Source organism: Haliaeetus albicilla, chromosome 11 (genome assembly GCF_947461875.1).
Source record: "Haliaeetus albicilla chromosome 11, bHalAlb1.1, whole genome shotgun sequence".
Classification (NCBI taxonomy): Eukaryota; Metazoa; Chordata; class Aves; order Accipitriformes; family Accipitridae; genus Haliaeetus; species Haliaeetus albicilla.
This window is the reverse complement of record NC_091493.1, coordinates 41,731,415-41,754,488: the sequence shown is the minus strand read 5'-3', so window position 1 is coordinate 41,754,488 and position 23,074 is coordinate 41,731,415. Positions and strand designations below refer to the sequence as shown.

Below are 23,074 nucleotides of genomic sequence, written 5' to 3'. Positions count from 1 at the left end.
AGGTGGGAGCAAAGGCCCAGGGCTGGGGGCTGGGGGCAGAGGGGGTGTGTGGGGCAGCCGCAGGTGTGGCTGATGAGGCTGATGAGGGCCAGCACTGCCTTCGGCACACCTGGGGCCCATCAAAGCAATGGCTGAACCCTAGCAGTAGTCCCACCGGAGTGCAGAGGTATTTGCTAATTCTGTAACGCTTTAGAAGGGTGGTAACAAAATAGAAAACGCTCGTTACAGAGTGTTTTTTTGGTTTTACAGGACGGAGACTGAATTCTGTGGAGGGGGAACTGCATCCCTCAGTTGTAACACAGTTTGTAAATGAGTTTCTTGACGCACTGTAATTAATTCTCAGATATCACTGGCAAAGGACGCAAGACTACAGACTTTCCAGCTAGGAATTCCGGGCTTAAACACCACTGGGGATAACTAGCTTTTGGCACTGAGACTCTGTAATGATTTACTGTTAAGCAGAAGAATGATACAAGATTTAGGAAAAGACTCCTTCCAGCCTTACAAAAATAAATGTAGTGTCAGAACAAACTGAAGTCTGCGTATAAATGAGTGCTCAGTTGGCTTTATTTATACAACCTTGTAACACAATGCTCCAGTTTAAGGATATAATTAGGAGCATTGTGTTAGACAGCTATAAAAATACAGACTACCAGACAGTTGTTAAAAGAGATACTTAGTACTGCTTTGTTCATAATGACAGATTGCAGACAAAACCCCATGCGGCTTAAGCACAAACTCTTGAATGATGACATATTGTTGCCCGTTTTTCTTTCCATATCTTTTGAGACTTAATTTTCACACAATCACAGAAAGTTACTTTATTTACCAGACATTTTTGTGTATACAAACAGAACAACTCAGCTGGCCATCACAAAAAAAGAAAAAAATTATTTCCTCTGCAAGTGTGTTCCCCCTTTAATGGCAAAGTACAATATCCATAAATTTTACTGGTCAGATGACATTTCTCTATGTATTCCTTCTCACTGTGGCACGCAATGACCCCCGACCAGAAGCATTTCTGTCCTGTGCATTCTGGTCTTCATTGTGGTTATTCTGCCAGTGGATGCAGTGTTCAGTAAATGTCCTTGTGAGCATAAAGATGCCAGATTGTGTCAGAGAGGCAGAGGAAGCTGGGAAGGTTACAGACTCCTCCCGGCCCCGGGATTCCTTCAGTACTCCCTGCTGTGTGCTCTTTTCCCTTGGTCAGACCATACCATAGAGCTAACACTGGCAATACATGACTGGGGGGGGGGGGGCAGTCTGCCTTATGCCCACATGCAGACCTACTGTGAGACTTCGCCCTGAAATGTTCAGAGAAAAAGTCAAAACTACTGGGTACATACCACTTAACAGTGAATACACTGGAAGCCCTCAGATACTTGAATGGGTAGAGAGCGTTTCCATGTGCGGATGGACCCTCTTAGGGGATGATTTCCTCCGCAGCTGCTCTCTGCTCTCCTGGGCTCCGTGGAGCCTCTCCAAAGCAGGAAGAACGGACAGGACAGTGCACATGAGTGGGTAGAGTAACGAGGGGAAACAGAAAATGAGAGTTTGAGAGAGAAAGGGATTTCCTGGCTTGTTAAATCTGATCCCTTGTTACATAACTGATTTTCTTCATCTGTCTTGAACTTCAGCCTAGTCTGCAATCTCAAGCGGACAGGGGACAAGCACCTAAATGGTCAGCTCTGCCAAGATGGCTGGGCATGCACCATCATAGAATTTTTATTCTCTGCAATTTCAAGCCAACAGGAAAAAAATTCTGCAAATCTGTCTCCTAAATGTGAGAGTCTAAATTGCACCACAGATGTATGAAATGTTGTTTGATATTTTGCCCTAAGTACAATACTATAATAATACCATACTCTAAGGCAATAACTTCATTTTTTGCATTTTTACACTTCTTCACATTTCTGTTACACTGTTCTCAAGGTCATCCAGTTTCTCTTGTGTGCTGCTCTATACTGATGAGGACTCTCAGCTCTGCACCATTAACATATTCCTACTTTTTGTGCCAAGGATCATAATGAAAAATATTAAATATGGCCTCTCCTAGAACATACATCATCCCGTGAAGATGCTTCAACAGAGATCATCTAGTCTAAAATGACTTTGTTTTCTAGTGACTGCATTATTAGCCCCAAACACCCCTCATTTTTAAACACAGGGATCTCTTTTAGGTATGCTGTGAAGCAGCAGCGTCCACATGGTCAGGAACGCAGGCAGACAGCATGATTACGGGGCCTCAGCATGGATTTTCCCACTCTCTTGTCACCAGTGCTCTAAGTAACTCCATGCAACAATATCGCTTTCCCTCCCCTACCTAGCTTCACTCCTACCTCCACCAGCAGCAGAATAATTCAGAAAAGGAAGCCTGTGTGAAGAGCTGCCTTGCGTTCCCCTTTCCCCAATCACTCTGTTTCAACACGGACATTTACAGCTGCGCTTTGGAATAATGTAGAACACAGTGAGGAATGTTTTCATGTACTGTGTGCACACCTGACTTCTCTGTAGTCCATAAAGTGAGACAGAAAGCACATGCATTTACATGCAATAAATGTGGTTCTTCCTATTTGTGGTTTATTTTCTTTTAGTTCATAGCCTCTCAGACATTTTCAGCAGCACAAAAGCTACAAGAAAAGGTACCTTCCCCATCCTTATGCACGACAAAGAGAAGCACGGGCAGGTTAAACAGAACTTGTCTGGAGTTATTTGTACTGTAGTATTTAATACTGGTCAATGCAGTATAATACTCCATTCTGAATATGCCGGAACGCGTGAGTCTCAGGCGAATTTGATGTTACTAATCTCCGTTTTGCTTCCATGTCACTCAGGGGCAAAACAAAACACTCACTAATTTTAAACGGTGGAAATGAATCCTCAGCCCGGCCTGGACCGGCATCCAAACACGTTCATAACGCGCTGTCTTTGTTAGCAACGACGGCCCAATAAAAACACATCACGGTTCCACAGCCGAGGGAAACGCCGCACTCCGTCTCCCCGCAGCCGTGCCGTGCGAGCGGGGACCGCCGCGCGGCACGGCCGGAGGCACCCACCTAAGCCCCCCTCAACCCCGCTGCCGGCCTCCGTCCCGATCCCTTCGCACCGAGGGCCCGGCGCCCCGCCTCACCGCCCGCCGCGGGTCACAACGCGCCCGCTCCCGCAGAAGAGCGGCCACGGGGCCGAGAGAGGCGGCGCGACGCCTCCGCCTCCCGCCCTCCCTGACGGAGCGGACCGGCGGCGGACCGGCGGCAGCGCTCCGCGGAGCGGCGGGCGCGGGGGGCGCGACGGGCCGGGCCCCGGCCGCCGCCGCCCGAGGCCGCCAGGGGGCGCCGCCAGCCCGCGGCGGGGCGGAGGAGGCGGGCGGGGCCCCGGCCGGCACCCGGGGGGGGCGCGGGGCGGACCCGCAATGGCGGGACACCCGCCGCGCCCCGCGCCTCCGCCGCTCCGTCGGCTCCGCCGCGGGCGGGGGACGGCGGCCCGGGACCGGACCGTTACTGGTGGCGGAGGCGCGGCGGGCTCCGGCCGCGGGGGCGGCTCGGCCGGGCGGTGAGCCGTCGCTGCCGGCGGGCGGTGAGCCGTCGCTGCCGGCGGGCGGTGAGCCGTCGCTGCCGGCGGCCCGCGCCCGTTTTCCTCCGCCGAAATTAACCTCCGGGAAGCGGCGTCTTGTAAAGGGAACGCGGCGCGTCCGCACGCTGGAGCGGGCTGTAGCGCTCCCAGACCAACCCGGCCGAGGGCCCCTGTCAGCAGTGGAAGGAACGTACGTGTAACCAGAAACGGCTCAGAGCGGTTGACGTCCACCCTGCAAGTCCTCTGCCAAACGGTGTCAGCCGCAGGCAGCGGCCCCGGCGGGTAGCGATGCCCGCCCAGCACCGGCGGCAGGGAGCTCCGGCGCCCCGCCGGGCAGCGGGCTCCTCGGGACGGCCCGTTTCCCAGGCGGCGAAGCCCCGGCTTGCTGTACCGGGGTCACCCGGGGCGAGAGCAGCGGCTGCCGGGCGCGTCTCCGGGCGCGGCGGGCGGGCGGGCGGACAGCCAGCCGGCCGGGGCCGGGGCCGGGGCCGGCGGAGCGCACGGTGCAGCCGCCCCGCAGCCGCCCCGGGGGGGCTGCCCTGCCGCTGCGCCGTCCCCGAGCGGCACGGCCTCTGCAGCCGAAACGGGGTTTGCTTAGGGCTTAGGGAGCGCTGGGAGCTGGGGCTGCACTCCGGACTTCCCGGCGGCAGGGCGCAGTCCGGCCGAGGGGGCAGTCCGGTGGGGCGGGCGGGGACGCGCGACCCGCCCGGGGGCGGGGAGCCGGGGCCGGCGGCGGGGCCCCGCGGACGATGCCGGCCCGAGGTTCCCGCGGAGGGCCGCGAGGCCGGCAGCCTCCTCCGGTGCCCCCCCGCCCCGCCCCGCCCCGCCCCACCCCGCCCCGTCGGAGGGCCGGAGGAAAGGGCACAAAAGCGGTTTGATCACGCCGAGGGGTCTGCAAAGATAAACCCCGCTATTTCCACCCGGAAAAACGGGGGTAGTAGATTGCAGGGAAGTGAATGAGCATGACAAACGTACCGTTAATGTGCAACGAGCGTCACCGATGACAGATACCAATTACCGGCCGGCCTCAGAGCACTGTTTTAGCGCGAGTTTTAACCCAGCGGACGGGAGCGGCTTCGGGTCTGCCCTTGGGGACTCGCACGGTCGGGCCGCCGGCCCAGAGGCCGCCCGGCTGCACGCCGGCCGGCCCGGCGGGCGGGCTCCGGAGCTCCGGGGCAGCGGGCCCCCGGGGAGCTACGCAGCCGCCGCGGGTGCCAAAGGCAGCCGGGGTAACGCGCGTCGGGGGCCTGCGCGCTCCCGGCTGCGGCCGAAGCCGAGATGCGTCCCGGGGGAGCGGGGCGGAGGCGGGACGCGGACCCGGACCCGGACCCTCTCCGGTGTCCCCGGTCCTGCCCCGCCGACGCGGGGGGTGGCGGGGGCCGCGCTCTTACCCTATTCCAGCGGTCCCCGTGCGAGGCAACGGCGTCCCGGCGGGGCCTGCTCCTCGGGAACGACCGCCCGCCGCCGGCGCGGGGGGGGGGGCGGATTAGCGCCCGGCCCCCGGCCGAGCGGGGCGGAGAGGCTTCCCTCTCGCTAGCCGAGCCCAAACGGTCCGTGTCGCGGCGTTGGCAGGCGGAGGCGGGAGCGCCCGCGGCGGGAGGGCGCGCGGCCGGCCCGGCTCCCGCTCCATCGCCCCCGGCACCGCCGCCGGGGGCGGGGAGGGCGGCGGGCCGGGGGAGCCCCGCGGACCGCCTCGGCGGGATGCCGCCGGTGCGCGACCGGGGGAGGCGCAGGCAGACAGAAACCGAGACGACCCCCGGGCGGGGCGGCGCGGCGGCCCCTGCCCGCCCGGGACGGGGCCCTTCCCCGCGCCCCGGGAGCGCCGGGCGGGTCCGCGGCTTTGCGGGGGCCCGGTCGCGCCCCGCCGGCTGCAACGCGTTCCCGCGGCTCCGTGAGCCCGAGCCGGGGGGCGGGGGGGAGCGGGGGACACTCGGCAGCTCCTTCCCCGCACAGGCAGGCGCTGCGGAGGGGAGAGCGGGCAGGGAGCTGGCGGGGTTAGTCAGGAGAGCCGGGTAGAGCCCTTACTGCTGTCTTTGTCGCTGCTGCTTACAGCAGAGGGAGGAAAAAGCAACGAAGTCGTTTATTAAACCTTCTTTAGGGCAGCGTCGTCGTTAATCTCACGTTAAGCTATTTAGGAGGGCGCGTATAACAAGAGACGCAGACTGTTAAATCGCGTCTAACTTCAGCGACCGAAAATAAAGACCGTTGCTCGAGCCCGGGTAATGACTTCCAAACTCACACCGACATTCGGGCAGTTGCCTCGGGTCGGACGAAACCCCCTTCACCTGCAAACTGTTCTGACGATCGACACAACTACATCCGAAGGACCACGCGTTTCACTAATTGTTCTGGTACGATGGAGTCGATTCACGTTCACTTTGTGAACACTTTGAAAAGTTTTAGTTCCCCACTTGTTGTGGTCAGTATTTTCCTTGTTTAACAATGCGTCAAAAACGTAGGAGAAGGCAGTTGCTAGGCGAAGAACGCGCTATAAACCCCGTTTCCGGAATTATTTTCTATGAAAACCTCAAACCCGAATTCTTCTTTTCTTGGCAAGTAGGCGTGTTTTCGATTAGGAAGAATACCAGTGGCAATTTTATTTGTGCGAACGAGCTTCGTTCCGCGGCGATGCAACAGCCGTTTTTTCCCCCTTAGAGACACGGGGCTCTCCCTCTCCGTCCGGTCCCGGGAGGAGAACCTCTCCGATGCCGGGGCGTTTCAAAACCGGCAGCAACGGCAGCTGCGCAGGACCCGAGACCGCCTCCGTGACCGTGCTCTGAGCCGTTCGGCTCCGGTGCACGGGGAACGGCTGCCGCGCCGCTGAAGACGGGACCGGCTACCCGACGGCAGAGCGGCGGGGCCGGGAAGCAGCGCCCAGCCCCTCCCGCTCAGCGGCCGCCGGCAGCGAAGCCGCCGTCCTCCCGCACCTCACCGGCGCTCGGCGGGCCCCGCGGGCTGCCTTCCCGGCCCCGCCGACGCGGGCAGGTCTCCCGGAGCCGAGCCCTTGAGGCGGGCCCCGCCGCCCGGCCAGGCGCCGCCGGCCTCTGCGCGGGCCCGCCGCCCGGCGGGACGGCGCGGCCGCCTCCCGCGGCGGGCCCAGGCAAACGGGACAGCGGGGGCGAGCCGGGAGCGAGGCGGGGGGGGCGGCGGGGCCGGCCGCGGCGGGCGGGGGCCGGGGGGCGGGGGGGGGGGTGTCCCGTCGGCCGCGGCGCGGCCACGTGCGGCTCCGCGCGCTCCCACGGCGCCCGGAGGCCGCCCGGCCCGGCGGTGACGTGTCGGGGTGGGGGCGCTCGCCGCCCGCCGATTGGGCCGCGGCGGCGGCGCGGGGAGGCGGCCGCCCAATGGGCGCGGAGCTCGCAGGTGCCCGCGCGGTTATCTGCGCCCCGGGGCGCGGCGCGCAGGGTCCCCCCGCTGCCGCCGCCGGGACACGCGGCCGAGGCGAGGCGCGGAGCCCAGCCCAGCCTCGCGGCCCCCCCCCCCCCCCTTCCTCCCGCTGGATCCCGCGCGGGGTGCAGGGGCCGCAGCCTGCCGGGGACGCTCCGCCGGCGACGGGCTCTCCTGCCCGGGACTCCCTCTCCGCCGGTCTGCCGCGCCGCCCCGACTTGGCTCTCAGCGCTCTCCAGCCCCGGGAGCTGGCGGTGCGCGTCGCCGAGCCGCGGGGGCGGGCGGAGGAGCGCTGGGGCTTTTCCTGCTGCCGGCAAACTTTGGTACTCGCTGGTGCTTTGATCCCGCAAGCGGCGAAGAGAGCGTCCCGCCCGCCGCCGGCGCTCCCGGCGTGGGGTTACAGCAGAGCAGCTGCCGGCGTGGTTGGAGGAGGACCCGCGCTCCTGGATGACCACAAATGTTAGCGGTGGGGCAGATGGATGCTAATCGCCAGAGCGCGTTCGTCCTCAGCAGTACGCCGCTGGCCGCGCTGCACAACATGGCCGAGATGAAGACCTCCCTCTTCCCCTACACCCTGCAGAACCCCTCCGGCTTCAAGGCGCCGGCCCTGGGCGGACTCAACACGCAGCTCCCCTTGGGGACGCCGCACGGAATAAGCGACATCCTGGGGCGGCCCGTGGGCACCGCCAGCAACCTGCTGGGCGGGCTGCCCCGCATCAACGGACTGGCGGCCTCGGCGGGGATGTACTTCAACCCCGCGGCCGTCTCCCGCTACCCGAAGCCGCTGGCCGAGCTGCCGGGGCGGCCGCCCATTTTCTGGCCGGGAGTGGTGCAGGGCTCGCCCTGGAGGGACCCCCGGCTCACCTGTCCCGGTAAGTGCGGCCGGTGCCGGCGGGGCGCGGGGAGCGCGGCCCGGGGAGCCCCCCCCCCCCCCCGCAGGCGGCCCGGGGGGCGGCCCCGCGTCCCGGGCCGGCGGGCGAGCGCGGTGGACGGGGCGGACGGCCCGGCGGAGGCCGCGGGCGCGGCGCCCTGAGGCGGGCCCGAAGGCGGGCCGGGGCCGGGACCGGTCGCCGCGGCGCCCTGCGATGTCCCCCGACCGGATCCTGCTCTAGAGCCAGCGGCGTCGCAGCGGTGGCCGACAGCCGAAGCAGCCCCGCCGCAGCCCGCTCCCCCGAGCGCCGGGCGGAGACCCGGTTCCGGGCTGGGACCGGTGCAGAACCCGTCTCTGACGGAGCTGTTTCTCCTCCGCTTGCAGCTCAGACGGGGATGGTTTTGGACAAGGATGGCAAGAAGAAACACTCGCGACCGACTTTCTCTGGGCAGCAGATTTTTGCCTTGGAGAAAACCTTCGAACAGACGAAATACCTGGCAGGACCGGAGAGAGCCCGCCTCGCCTATTCCCTAGGGATGACCGAGAGCCAAGTGAAGGTAGGTCCCCGCGGGCGCGCCGGGGCCACGGGCCGGGCACGGGCTCTGGTGGCCACTGCCTCCCGCGCACTGCCCGGGCAGCGCTCGCTGGCCCTTTCCGCTTTTGCAGCGGTTGTCGGCCACCGTGAAACCTGCGCAACCGTATAGGGATTTTTTTTTTAAAGTCGGTTATAATTTAAATTACGTCTGGATATTGGATAGATTGTAGGCCAATTCCTGCGTAACTTATTTTGCGCTTAGAGTTCTTTGTGCTGCAAACGATGTAAGAAAGAAAGATAGATTAAAAAAAACCAAACCAAAAAGCCCACCGCAGGTAACCGCTTTCAGCGGGTCAGTTTTCAACACAGATCCTGGCCCATAATTGGCACAACTCTACCTTGCATAACCACGCGAATTTTTTAGCAAAGACTTCAGGCGCGCTGAAGTGCGCTGGCAGCCAAAAATACTTGTTTTTCTGGCCAGCGTATCCCGGTTTCAACAGATGATTGTTCGGTGGAACCGCTGCTCTCCCTGGCGCGCAGCTCCGGCTGGCGGCATCCCCGGAGAAGCCGGGCAGGGGGCCCAAGCGCGTCCCCGCCAGCCCCTTCCCTGGCGCGGCCCGGGGGCCTTGCTGCTCCCCGCGCCGTTGCCCACAACCGGTCCTGCCGGCCCCTTGCCCCGTGTGGGCTGGGGAAGGGGCGGCCGCGGCTCAGTCCCGCCGTGGGGTGGGCGGGGGGGGGGGCAGGGGCGGCTGCGGTGGGGCTGAGCTGTGCCCGGTGCCGGTGCCCAGGTCTGGTTCCAGAACAGACGGACCAAGTGGCGAAAGCGGCACGCGGCGGAGATGGCCTCGGCAAAGAAGAAACACGACTCGGAGACAGAGAAGCTGAAGGAGAGCTCGGACAATGAGGATGATGACGAATACAACAAGCCCCTGGACCCCAACTCAGACGACGAAAAAATCACGAGGCTATTGAAAAAGCACAAATCCACAAACCTGTCCCTCGTCAGCCCCTGCAGCACCAGCTCGGACACCTTGTGAGGATGCAGGCACCGGCAGCTGCTCTGGGCAGCTGCGGCTGGCCCAGCGGCGGAGGTGAAGTGTAACTGGATGTTTAAAGTGGTGTGTTGTACAGCCTAAGATGTATGTGAAATGTATATATTTTTTACAGAATAAGTTATGAAATTATTTTCCTTCTCATCGGTGTAAATTTCAGAGGAATTTTTCCAACTTTCTGGTTTTTGTTTTGTGTCCCTTTAAGGTTTGCCCCTCTTTTCTTTTAGCCTTGTTGCCGATTTCCTGCTCCTAACAATCAGATTTTTGTTACGTTTTGTATGGGTCGCCAAATCCAAGCTCAGCCACTTTGTATATAGTAAATTTCAGATTTTGTGATGTATATTTCTAGTGTAAAACCGGCTGTTTTCTTTCACCCCCCCACCCCCTGCTCAGTGTTTTGGCGGTTTGATTTCTCCTGCCTCCGGATTTTATGCTTAATAATATCAAAAGAGAGGACAACCCAAAACAGCACGAGAGAAAAAAAAAATGGACGCTTGATTTTACATTGGGATCAAATAATGTCTCCACACGGGTTGGAAAGACTTTGTATAGATCAATAAATTATTTAACAAGCTTCTCCTTTAGCGAGTTTCTGCCTGCCTTTCTCATTTTGGGTCCCCATCCCGCTGCGCACCGGGGGCGGCCGGGGTCCGCTGCCGAGCTGGGGGAGGCTTCGCCTCCGCTCCGCGGGATCTGGCGAGAGAACGCAGGGCGGGGGAGAGCAGGGCGCGGGCTTCACTGCACCGGTTGCGGGGCAATTCCTGCTCTTTGCTTCGCTAGTCCGGGGCCCCCAATTTTCAGGGCCGCTCTTGCCCGACTCGCCCCGGCCTGTCCCCCGGCTCCTCTGCCCCGGGCGGGCCAGCCCCGCCGCCGCTCCGCCGGGGGAAGCGGAGGCCCTGCGGCGGTGGCCGGCGGGCTGAGCCGGGGAGCCCCGAGCGCGGGCGGAGGACGGCTGCCCCGACGGGAGCCGGGCTGGCTGCCGCAGGGGAACCCGCGAGCTGGGCCCCCCCGCTCCCCGGAAAGAATTGCTGCACGGGTCTGGACGGGCAGCCTTGAGCCTGCCGTGGGCCGGGGCCGCGCCCGTTCCCCGCACCAGAAGCGTTTTGGTGACCGCTAGCAGGGTATGTGAGCTGCTCGGGGGGCTGGGGCTGGGAGTCGTCCCGCTGCGCTACCCGGACACCGGCCGCCGCAAAAAAACCCGAAGGCGAACTCGTTGAGCTTCGCGGTGGCGATCTGCAAGCGCCCTCTCCGTCCCTCGCCTTCCTGCCGAGCTCCCGGGAGCGCGAGCCCGGGCCCGCACGCACAGCGGCAGCGTCGCGGCGGCTGCAGGTTGTGTTCGCGACCTGCCCCTGACGAGACCCAGGTAATTAGGCAGCCGTCGAGGTGCCTCGCAAGCTGCCCAAGGCTCTGCGTTGCTCCTCTCGGCCATACTCGAAACTGATGGGTGCAAGCCAGCTTCGTTGTCAAGCTGCCTTTTTGCCCCCCCCGCTTTTCTTTTTAATGGATGAGGCATTCTTTTCTTTCCGTGTCTTAGCTACTGCTTCGCAGCCTGAGCAAACTGCAGCGGCCGCACTGCGGGCCGGCCGTGCTTCACCTGCCCGGCAGCCAGCGGAGGGAAGCGACCCCCGGCGCGGCGCGGAGCGGCGGGACGGGGCCGTTACGGCAGCCCGGGCAGCTGCGAGGCCCGGTGCCTCCCGCACCGTCCTCCCTCCGCCTGCGGCAGCGCTGGCGCTCCCGGGCTCCGCGCAAGGGGCCGGCCCCCCCCACCCCCGCCGCGGGGCCGCCCCCGGGCGTCCCGGCCCGGCTCTGCTGCGGGCGGCCGCCGAGCGCCGCTCCCCGGCGGGATCCAGCTGGCGCCGCTCGGGGCCGCCCGCTCGGCTCGCTCGGGTTGATCTCCCTGGGCTGCGAGCAGATCCTCGCTTTGCTGTCCGGGCAGCGCCTTGCCGGAGGGGGAGGGAGGGGGGTCCTGCGAGTTTTTACTCACTGCACGCAGCGGGCCGCCGAGACCTCGCTCCAGTTGTACCGCGGTTACAGACGGAGTAAATCGAGTTTAGGAATTAATCTTCGCCGGGGCTTTGAACATTCTGAGAGAGGACGCTGGAACCGCCGCCACGAAGCGGAGCCGGTTTCCTGGCTCCTAAAGGAAAATGACAGGATAAAAAAACCCAAAGCAAACCAAAACCACCCGCACTTCAAAGTCGGATTATTCGCGCCTGCTCCTTTCCGTATTTCTTTAAACGCAGTGAGCCCCAAGGAACTCGGGAGTCTGTGCAGGGACGAGTATCTTTTCGCAGAGCGAGGTGCCTCCGTAACGCGCCCGCCCGGCTAAAGCCCCCGGGGACGGGGCTGGGGCTGCTGCCGCCGCCGCCGCCCCCCCCCCGGGCCGCGGCCGCCCCCCGCGAAGCAGAGCCCGGCAGGGCCGGGGCCGGGGCCGCAGGACTGCCCTCCGCCCCGGCCGAGCCCCCCCCTCCCCAGCTGACGCCTCCGGCTTTTGTTTCCCCGCGACGGCTGCGTTTGATGAACTTGCGTGGGTGGAATTGGAGGCTCTTTCAGCAAATTAACCTCGACGGGTCACCTGCGCACCTGACGCCTCGGGGTGGGCTCGGGCTGTTGACGGTCTCGCAGTTCATAGCTCGGTGAGTTCACCTAGCAGCGAGGCTTCGGCCCCAGTTTGAAAAGGCAGTGGGTTTTTTTTCTTCTACAACCGGAGATAATCGCGAAGGAGTTTATGGTGGCGTTTTTATTGAACTGCTGGGGACCGGCATCTCTTGAATAGCTCATAAAGTTGTATTACTCTCTGTACGTTAGCACTCTAATACAAACTCCTAAACGCGGTTTTCCTCGGCTTGTATTGTGTTTTGATTAACGCTAGAACTGCATCCTATTATAGCAGGCTTTCATGTGAAAAATAACCCTGTTAATTGGCAGGAGATTAAAAGGTAACTCATTAATAAGAAATGTGACAATTTAATAATTTCCCCATAATCCCCGATGCCCAAATTGAAGGGACAGACACAGCCATATTCACCATGATTAGTTTTATTGCTTGAGAACCAGAGTACTCATTTCTAAAGGCCTTCAAAGTTATCATGAGTTGAGTTCGCTTAAATAGAATTACTGTGTGGTTATAATGCAACATGGCACAATAACAATACAGAGCTGCAGACGCCCTTTGGGCAACAGTACTTAATATAAACCCAGATTGTACTGTTGAGAAAACACTCTGCAAGCGGACATCAAATCATTTTCAATGGTAGTGATTTATACCAAAATCAAGCATCAATCTAATGCCATCACGCAGTCCATGAACTCTGTAGTGTTCTAAATTAAATCAATAAAACATACATTTGTGTTTCATCAACAGACTCCCTAATCACCTTTTAATGTTGTATTTAGTGGTGGGAGAAAAATGTTCGTAACAAGATTATATTGTAGGCTGCACTGAGCTACTAACCAGGAAAATTTACAGTCTTTTTTTTTTTTCTTTAACGCTGTATAAATACAGTCTGTGTCCAATACAGTTGCTACCTGAAGCAGACTATGATTTTCTTCTCCCATGTTGTTATTGTTTCAATATAGAATACTTGGCACCATAAAACAGTAACAAAAGACGGACAAAAACAGTTTACAAAATTCGGGAAAGTTACACCCAAACCTAGCTAAGAACTTCACATTCAATCCTTAATATTACATAGAAAGAAGGGATTATAGGAGTAACAAAGTGAAACTGCTAATATATGTGCTATATAGTATGCTATATATCTGTATCCTGGATGGCACTGCTATATATTATTTATTATATAAATGTTGGTTGTTGATGTACACTTAACTAAACCTGCTAAGACTCCAACACTAACTGCTGATATGGCACTCTCAAGCATTCATATTGGAAAGTATATTTAGCGTAAGTTTTGGTCAGGTTTATAAATTATTTATATATCTGTGTATATATACACATACATACATATATATACACACACATATATATGTATGTATAGAAAGCAGCTGCTGTGTGATTCAAAAACCATGTAACATGGCAGTATAGTAAATAACATGAGAAAAAAATTATAAAAATGAAAAACAAAATACTAAAACTAAAACACAAACCATAAGCCTTGGTCAACAAAGAAAATACCATTTAAAACCATCAATATCTCTATCTATACAATCCAATGTACAAAAACCCCAAAGTGGTAAAGATATATAATGTTAGGCATGACACCCTTAAAAGTTTATAATATGCTGAAATAGCTTTTCCACATTGACAAACACTTAGTAAAAGTTGAAAGTTGTGAAATCTAAAATACATAACATCTCTGCTGTCTATTTAGAGTTTTGGCAACAGAATTGTGACATATATATAAAAAATAATTCCACATTTCTACTTGATGTCACATGAACATACAAGACAGTGAGGTATGTGAGGCTTTTCTCGAACAGAGTCCAGATGCTGAAGCATAGTGTACGATCAGCAGTCTAAAAATGTGGCACTCGGGACTTGATTTATCAATACAGTTGTTATGATTATGTATTTCAGTATACTGCGTATTCCTTCCCCTCCTTGCTACAGTGTGGTTTCACGGAAAATCTTCTCGTTTCGTAGGCATCTTTTTCCTGTTGCAGAATTGGCATTTTTTTAAAAAGAAAAATAAACACAGGGGAAATGATGTAGAAAATATAAACGTAAAGGAAAAAAAATGATATTTACCACCACATCACTGCACGACACAACACTTGTGCACATTTGCAATAGGTTTACCTGCCCCAGCAGCTATTCGAAAGGACAGGAACACAGGCTGCAGCAAGTTAGGGAAAAATAGAAGTTACACATTTGAAATAGAAACATTTTTTTTTTACATTCAGTAGTAAACACAACAAAAATTCCTCTATGGCTGGAAACAAAATGATGCAATAATTTTTTGGATTAATCTACCTACAAAATGCACAACAGAACTACATCATCTCCTTACAGATCTCTGCTCCCACTGAAATCTAAGGGAAAATTTGCCACTGATTTCTGCGGGAAGAGGATTGGCTCCCATACACAACTCCCTTTTATCATAGAATTAGCTCCACTGAAAGTGCCATGCCTAAAAAATTCATGTTAAGTACACTGGTGACAAAGGAAGCAAAAATTACTGTTTCTGAACTGGCTGTCCTTTAGCTGCTGACACACTGAACTTTACATTTTACTGGAGAAGTTAGGAAACTTCTGTATTTTAAGCTCTGACTTGGAAGATTCTGGACCAAATATCTTAAGTGCATTCTTCCTTAGGAAAACAATAATCTGTCTCACAAGAACTCTGACCATGAAAGTAAATGCAGGCATGTGTTTGTGAATTTGGGTTTATTGTGTATACATGCATACACACATGGAATTACCCATTATCCATCCCTGAATTATCATTCAAGAGCCTTAGCACTGTCTCTAGGACTGATACATTACAGTTTTCGTAGTTTACAAGTTTTTGCAAGTTTCTAGTTGCATTTTTATATGGGTTTTATATAGTTTTAGTATAGGCTTTCAGAGGTTACCTCCTGCTCCTCCATCAGCTTCTTTCAAAGAAGCAAATACTCAGTTTTGCTGTATTTCTAACTTAGCTTTCCATCTGGTATCTTCAGCAGAGAAGATTGATTGTAATATTAATGTCTTTTTCTTCACTTTAACAACTGGTATTTATGTAATTCTGTATCCTTTTTCTCACTTGTTGCTTAAATATGGAACTGCCAATACGTTGTTTTACTACTAAGCAGCTAGGCACCAACTTAATTGAAGCTATGTTTTGGAAGCAATTTTGATAGCCCAATGAAAATACTTTTGTTTCACAGGAATAGTTGTAAATGCACAGCCAGTTGCTCCTCTTCATTTTGTATTGTACCATGCTTTCATTCTAGTGCACATCATCCTGTTCTTTATTTCATTTCATACAAGTATCTACTCTAATATACTGGCTGATTTCAGTTGAATTCAACTTTAAAACATTTTCAAGGCTTTAAATTAAAAATAGGAGAGATATATAGTTGTCTTAAACATAAAATCAACAGAAACTAGTGCATACATTCTCCTTCCTAATAAAAGAAACTTCAAAGATACAATACTAAAATGTTTAATTTAATTACCTTGTGATCCCCCATGCAGACATTTGGCCCGATGTGGTCATATATTACTATTTTCTCATCATTTTCTGACTAGTTAAAAAAAAAAAACAAAAACAACACAACAAAACACTGGTCAGTTCAACTATTGTCCAGATTACAGAAACAGAAAGAAATACATAATTTATGCAAATAGTTCAAACCAGTTTCTGAATGAAGTGATATTAACACATCTTTGCTTGGCTTCTCCAGAGAAAAACTATGCAGAATAAACTTTTGTGTCCAGTACTGCTTGCAGTAATTTGTGCAATTTGTCCATGTAAAATAACTCATGAAATCACAGCATCTACTCCTTGCTTCTGGGACCTCAAGACATTTTAGTGAGTAACACCTGGATAGATGAAATGAATGACTCAGTTATGATTGCATTCCAGCCTTTTGCCAGTGAAATGCAGCTAGCACATTTGGCCAGTCCTTTTTTAAGAACAACACACAATTTTTATTGAATTAGGTGTGATATATGTTGTTCTTCCAATTAAATACAATCCACATTGCCTTCTAAGAGGCAATTGAGATTGATTTCATCACAGAGGTGATTTTAAATGTTCAGAGAGATGAATGAATGAATGATTTAGTTTATGAGTATAATCTTTAACCATTCCTATGAGATACATTTCTTCATCTGAAAAAAAGCATGAAGTGATTCTAAGAAAATCAGCAAATGATTTTCAGTCTCCATTATGAATTGCTTTCCTTTTGTTCCATGTCAAACTTTATCCTTATACACTGACTTCTTTAGCATTTGTAGCTTAATGAATAATAAAATGTACTCATCTTTCTGCCATTTGCAATAAACATGATTCTGAGAATCTGTTTTGATTCTTTAGCACAGTACTTCAGGAATAAATACAAATACATTGCCATACAAGACAATTTCTTACTATGCTAAACAATTCCTATCAGCTAATTAAATCTGCAATCTGCACACTCTCAAATCTCTAATACAATCATAGATGTGCTTTAAACTAGTTGGCAATACTAATTTATTTTGTATGAAACAGTCAAGACTTTCTCATCTGTAATCAGTCAAGTTTGACTGGGCAATAACTTTATATAAACAGTAGCATTTAGGACTATAAAGTTAAAACTGAATTATCTTTAATGCAGTAAGGAAGCTTAAGGTCAGATTTACTTTACAGCACGGTTGTCTGCCAAAAATATAAAAACATAACCTTCTGCATTGTATGCATGAGCACTTTCCAATATTTCAAGATCATAATGCCACTAGCATCGGAAGTGGGGATACATTCATCAAAAGCGACTTGATAATTTACAGAGGCAGCATAAAATTGTGGATTTTCAACTGCATAATCTTTAGACAGATAAACAAATTACAGCGGTGCACAAGCAGAAACAATATACACTTGGCTGAGCATTCATTACTTCATGCTATCAGGCATCAACACAACTCCCTAGCAGTGGGCAACCTTTGGTGTTTTAGGGCTCAGGAAGCATAAAATAACATGATGGTGAGGTAACCGACCATAGCATGATAGATGATGTTGCATGAAAGCTGTTTACAGCCCCATGTCTGTACAATCTGTAATGCCTACTGTGTAGCTGAACAGACTGTACAGTGTGGCAATTTGTGCGTACTATCTTTTCTTTACATAGGATTAAAATGCAGATTTACTAGAATTTTTGTTTGAAATAAAATATAGCATTCCTAAGACAGAAAAAGAAATTCTTTATCTGCCTACAAGAAAAGTTAATAAAGCAAAATAATTACCTGCATACGAATATTCCATAGCTAGTTACAACTGAAATTTCTTTAAAAATTCATATACATTTACGTTTTAAGGATTTTTTTACAGCATAAATGGTTAATTAAAATTTGCTTTTGCTTTCTTCATAGTTCCTTTTAAAGCTTCAAAGCATAAGTCTCTGCAATGGAATAAATTCTCAATGGCAAGGCAAACACTGATTACTGTGTAGAACCACAAACACTTGTAAGATCATTTTCTCTATCAATTCAGCATTCTTTTCCACTGAATATTTTCATTAAGTTTTATGGGCCAGAATTACAGTTTGGTTTTGAGCTGGATAAGCTAACTCCTTTATTGGTATAGACTCACTGAGTTAAACAACCATGCCAGTTTGGCCTCATGTACATCTGTAATTTTGCATATGCGTTTCTGGAGATGTCCGAAACTGCATGCTCATAATTTGCAAATGCAAAGCTGCAGAGGCAAAATTATATGCATTTTTTAAATGTAAGCTTTGAATGATCCAACTGACTGCGTTTCTGTTCCATAGAGACTGAGAATTGGGCTGAGTGACGTCACAGTTACAAATTTCTTTAATGCTCTAACTTTGTTTTCCTTTGTTTAATTTTCTCCCATTATATCCAAGTTATACCCCCCCTAGATAATCTGGAAGAATTCCTTTCCCTCTGCACTGTTTACACTCTTCAAGCCTTTGTGTACACTTCTATCTCCTTATTCATAGCTTTAAAAAAAAAAAATCTTCCCTCATTGGCCACTCTTTCCATGGTTTTAATCCTTTGTTCTTTAGGAATTTCATGGGCGCCAAGTACTATCTGTAATATTTTGGGTAACGTAAAGTCTCACTTTTTCATATGATATTTCTGTATAAGAAAATCAAATAACACTGATTTTGACATTACTATTTTACTATAAAGCCTGTATTCCTCTTAGCGTCACGATTTTTTAAATTAAATACTGCAGTACATGCATTGTCTAAAATTTTGGGCAAAACTTCAAGATACCATGCAGACACTTCTTACGTATTAAAATGCATGAGGAAATACATCGAATTGAAATTTGAGTAGCTATGGAAAAAATGTTCTCAGCCTTTCAGTGAGTTTTATACTGCAAAGCAAACAGTCTAATCATGAGATAAATAACCCTGACAAGAGAGAGAAACAGAAGGTTATAAACTTCAGGAGAGCAAGTTTCAAGGGTTTCATTAATTTAAACAGAAAAAAAACAAACCCAAGAAGCTGTAGAATATGGATTTATTTGCAAAGATTATTTTCTGCAATTCACTCCATTAGTTATACAGAACATACAAACAGACACATGACTTTGGGCAGTTTGGGGTTTGGTAAGGCTGTTATGTATGAGACAGTCATACAGTCTGATCAGCAAGATAACCTCAATGAAACAGTTCTGAAAAGTTACTGTGCATTCATTCTTGCATTGCGCTCATGGCCATGGCTAGCACAGTGGGAAAAATTTAGCTCAGGGCAGAAAGGCATGGGTGAGATCTCCTTATATCATAAACCGATTTCCTGATGTGTGCTTGGTCCTTTAGAACAACTGATAGCCAGCGTAAACAGGACTAGTCTCCAGTTGCCATGAACAAGCACACAGGAAAAAACAGAGGCAGTGTAAGTTGGCATACATAACTGGCTGACCTGGTTCAGTGTTTCCACAGAAAGGAGGACAGCAGAGCGGAGTAAGCAGGAGAGAAAGAAAACAAGAGAAAAGGAAAACTGGAAGGCTCCTGAACTATATTTAGGTCATTAACGTTGGACAGAGCATCACCAAGTTTACCTTACACCTATACACTAAAATCCCAAGAAGAACTATATGTTCTAAAAATGGTGCACAATCGTATTTTTAAAGCTCTAATTGAATGTCTAAATTTAGGCACTTAATTGGTGTTCCGAAGTTAGGAGCCTACCTGCTGGAGACTCTGCCTTCATTCAGGGGACAGTGATTGGAGATTTAGCCCATCTAGGATCTGACATATTATTGGGAAATCCAGTTCTCACCATCAGCAACAGAGGGAACCTAAATCTACCATGCTTGTAACTCAGGTACCCCAAGCCATTGCCATACAGGTTTTGCTTTCAATAGCATTACTGCTCACTCAGCGGGCACTCCTAGTTACTTCTGTCTGCATCTGTGCTGAATCCTTAGTAAGGGCAGTGCTGTTACTTATGTTACTGTATAGTGGACTGGATTGGGGGACTGATGGAGGTTTTTTATTTCTTGCTATTCTTTTTTAAGGCAGGCACAGTCTCCCAGTGCTGTACATCCCAGTACAGCACTGACAAGTACAGAAGCAGCACAGGAGAGACGACAGGCAGCCAGCGTTGGCAGCTCAGATACCAAAAGAAGCGTTTGTGAAAGCTCATGCTTTGGTAACTGCGAACGGGTTGACTGGGACAAATCCACATTCTCGGGTGGAAAGCACTGGAGGCCTAACAGTTTCTTATTGCCATGGTATGCTGTCTCCAGCTTGGCGAGTGTTTGCTGCTGGCAACTGGAAATTCAAGGGAAGCAGAAGTGTCTCAGCCCTACCTACCTTTGTTGAAGATAAACACAACGTGGAGGCAGCAGGGTGGCTGCAGGTCCGTACTTACTTTCAGGATGAGCTCCTTGGCTGAGTGGGACATAAGGATTCTGTCGCACCAGGCTGGACATCTCGTATTCATGTACTGCTTTCCCTGGCTAGAGTCCTCGCTGTATGGATAACTGCAAACAAATCACCACCACAACCATCAGCAACTTTTTGCAAAGCAGCCTGAAACCTTTGGCTCAAATGACCACACTAATTAAAAAATTTAACTGGCAAAAAGCAGCTCTTTTAGACACCTCTCATACTTATTTATCTTTCTTTTCTCCTCCCCCTTTCTTTCCCATGTGCTCTTTCTCCATTTCTTGTCTCATCTCTACAATCCTACCTTAGGCCAGCATGTTAAGACACACACAGTTTCAAAACTCTCACCTCCTACCTTGCATTTTCACACGTGAGAGTGTTTAAGACTGCAGACTATTTATCTATGTGAAAGTATGAAAATTAGTTCAACTCGAGCACAGAGTAGGCTGTTGGCTATGACTATGGAAAATGAATAGGCAGAAGAAACCTAGGGAAAAAAAAGGTTCATCTCATGGGATTTCTTTGCAGGATTCTCTCAAGGAGAGCTATCTAGGAATAAGTTAACAGAAAACAGTTCAGAACACTGGGATCTCTGCAGCTGTACACAAACCCCACCTGTACGGACTCTCTAAGGCTGACAGGAAGGAGGATATGACAAGAAAGCAGGCTTTTCAGGGGATATCTTCAGAACCAAGGAATTACAAATATGGTTTAAGGAAAATGATGCTGACTACGTAAGATTCTATACCTTTATATGAAATTGTGTTAACAAAAAGTAAATTATTTTGTAAAGACATCTGGAATAGAAGCTGATTAAATAGCAGTCATGCTGTGGGGTCATTATAAATGTGCTATGGGATCTCCAGCGCATTCTAACTTAGCTTTAAAAGCCAACAGGAAGTGTTTATTTTAACCCAGGGAACAGCCTAAAATAAGTTAACTCAACATGCCTGTGTGAGCCCACAGACTGAAATAATCTAAAGCACCTGAAGTGGCAACCTCTGGTTCAACGGTCAGGAGGCTCAGACCAAAGTTTTTCTCGTTTTATCCAACTGTTCTCACTAGTTTAATATGACAGAACTTTGATGATGGCTCATCATGCTGTGAGGCCCACTGTTTTCCCAGACCATTTCCAAAATGGCATGGCTAGGTAGCCAAAGAGGGGGTTTGCAGAAATCCAGAGGGTTTGTGACAGGCTCAATTTCTTTATAATTGTTTTTCCACAAAAACCATAAGGCTGGTGCTTATTATCTACATATGTATGGGTGGGTGTATTTAAAATGACATTTGCATTTTATTCTGCTCATCACTGAATTCATAAAGGAAATACTGAGGTTTTCCTGATATGTGTGTTAAAATAAAATCTCTGCTATTGTAACAAAAGGGTTTGCATGCTTGAAGAGAAACTTATTTACCACCCTACTTGGTGTGATACTCTGAAACTGAGACATATAGCTTTCTACCAAATGGGTTTACAAGCTACACTGCCATTAAAAAGATTAGCCATGGCAAACATCCAAGAAAAGCGTACTGAACATATTGGAACAAACCAGTGATCTCAGTACCTTTTCCACCTCATCAAACCTAACAAGACTCATTTTCAAAACATATTATGAGAATTCAATTTGCTGCTTCACTGACATACAGAAGTACAGCTTATTTCTGAGTGTCTGTGAAATATTTTGATGATGTAATACTATTGGTAGTAGAAGCTCTTTGTTTGCAATTTAAGGGTTGACTTTTTCTGGAAACCTCTTACTTTAGTTACTCAGGAACCCCACATAACTGAAGTTACTTTTTATGACATAAGGTGTAATAATCTATCACATTTCATATGATCCTTCCTTTTACAGCATTAACTATATGGCTTTTAAAGTATGAAGTTCTGTACCTGGAGTGATCTGTTACTGCTATGTGTTACAGCACTTCATCCAAGAGCCTATATTCTGCGAAATGGTATTTATCCATTTGCTTTATTGATCTTAACGTTTTCACAGGGTGAAAACTTCTGCCAATTTTTCAAGGTCTTTAGCGCTGATCACCCAGTCAAGAAGTTACTGTAGTTTACAAATCTTTGACAAATCAGATTTCTAATGGCTGGGACAGAGATGAAAATAAATGCTGCAAAAGTTATCCAGACAAAATGATCTGTAGGTAATAATTTAATACAATAAAGTGGGGCAAGCTCTTTTTATAAAGCAGCATCCTTCCTTCAGGCCAGAAGTGTGGAGCACTCTGTTTTGCTGCACTCCTGTGAATAAGGCTTCTCCCTCCCCACCACTGCCTCTTTGGCTTGTGCAAGTCTCACTCTCAGTGAAATGCTGACATAGACATATTAAAAAATCCTAACTAGATACACTGCCCCCAGAATAAGAACTATTTGATCTCTTCCTGCATGCTCTAGAAGGGTCACAAATACTTTGGAATAAGCAGGCTTCTTTTGTAGATGGGCTCAAAAAGTGATCATAGCTGAATATGACTCAAAATTGCTGGGAGGGATTCTTTTTTGTGACTAAACAGGTTTTGGGGATAGGATAGTTTCATTTATTATATGCCATTTATCTTAAACAGATTTTTGCAAAGAAAAGCTCTATTAGAGGTTTCTAAGAAGACTCTCACTGAAGAAATCTTCATGAAACATACTGCTGAACGTATGCTATTCCAGAATAAAATTTTTCAAACAACATACACTCCAGTAGTTGTCTCCATCATCCTGTTCTGTAGTTAAATGAACAGCGGAATGAAAATAGCGTGACTGTTTCCAGAATGGAATCATCTTCTTGTGAACTCTGAAGCTTTTACTTGGTTGGAGCATTTATAAGGGTTTTCTTATAACCTATATAAGGTTATAACCATTTATAAGGGTTTTCTTATCCACCTGTGGATACTCTGGTGTCTCACATGATGTAACCTCGTTCAGATGCCTTCCCACCAGCTGATGGGACTTAAAACCAGTCAATAGGAGTAATCGAAAGAGGAGACAGACAGATGCATAAGCATTTCAGGAAGCCAGGCTGATGATTCTGGTGCTGCTGTAACAGAAAGATGTTGCAAAAATCAAAGACACAAGGAAGATGCCTGAAGCCTCAGAACTGCCACACAGAGCAGCACTCAGTTTCAGTCTTGTACACAAAATCTGTCACCAGAATGCAG

The 23,074-nt window shown here is 50.5% G+C and overlaps 2 protein-coding genes across 3 annotated transcripts in view; one reads left to right on the top strand and one right to left on the bottom strand.

The window, feature by feature from the left end:
* The first annotated feature begins 7,048 nt into the window (after nucleotides 1-7,048).
* On the top strand, nucleotides 7,049-9,992 carry NKX6-2 (NK6 homeobox 2). The gene is made up of 3 exons (XM_069797314.1): nucleotides 7,049-7,826; nucleotides 8,210-8,382; nucleotides 9,152-9,992. Exons 1-3 carry the CDS (start codon nucleotides 7,412-7,414, stop codon nucleotides 9,398-9,400), a joined length of 837 nt encoding a protein of 278 aa, XP_069653415.1. The 5' UTR covers nucleotides 7,049-7,411; the 3' UTR covers nucleotides 9,401-9,992.
* Nucleotides 9,993-12,438: 2,446 nt separating this feature from the next.
* Nucleotides 12,439-23,074, bottom strand: part of INPP5A (inositol polyphosphate-5-phosphatase A) — a 259,043-nt gene continuing 248,407 nt past the window's right edge. The window contains exons 13-16 of one of the 2 annotated variants that reach the window (XM_069797312.1): nucleotides 19,905-20,016; nucleotides 15,536-15,604; nucleotides 14,175-14,211; nucleotides 12,439-14,029 (exon numbers count right to left, since the gene is read on the bottom strand). In XM_069797312.1, coding sequence (XP_069653413.1) covers nucleotides 13,980-14,029; nucleotides 14,175-14,211; nucleotides 15,536-15,604; nucleotides 19,905-20,016 — 268 coding nt within the window. In that variant the 3' untranslated portion in view covers nucleotides 12,439-13,979. Of the gene's footprint in view, nucleotides 14,030-14,123; nucleotides 14,212-15,535; nucleotides 15,605-19,904; nucleotides 20,017-23,074 lie in introns of both variants that reach the window. The other variant, XM_069797313.1, reaches the window with a different exon arrangement.

Bases quoted from the DNA above. Each gene is read 5' to 3' on its own strand.
- NKX6-2 (XM_069797314.1), top strand. From the start codon at position 7,412: ATGTTAGCGGTGGGGCAGATGGATGCTAATCGCCAGAGCGCGTTCGTC. The intron at 7,827-8,209 runs GTAAGTGCGGCC...CTCCGCTTGCAG, and splicing joins CCCCCGGCTCACCTGTCCCG to CTCAGACGGGGATGGTTTTG. The intron at 8,383-9,151 runs GTAGGTCCCCGC...GCCGGTGCCCAG, and splicing joins TGACCGAGAGCCAAGTGAAG to GTCTGGTTCCAGAACAGACG.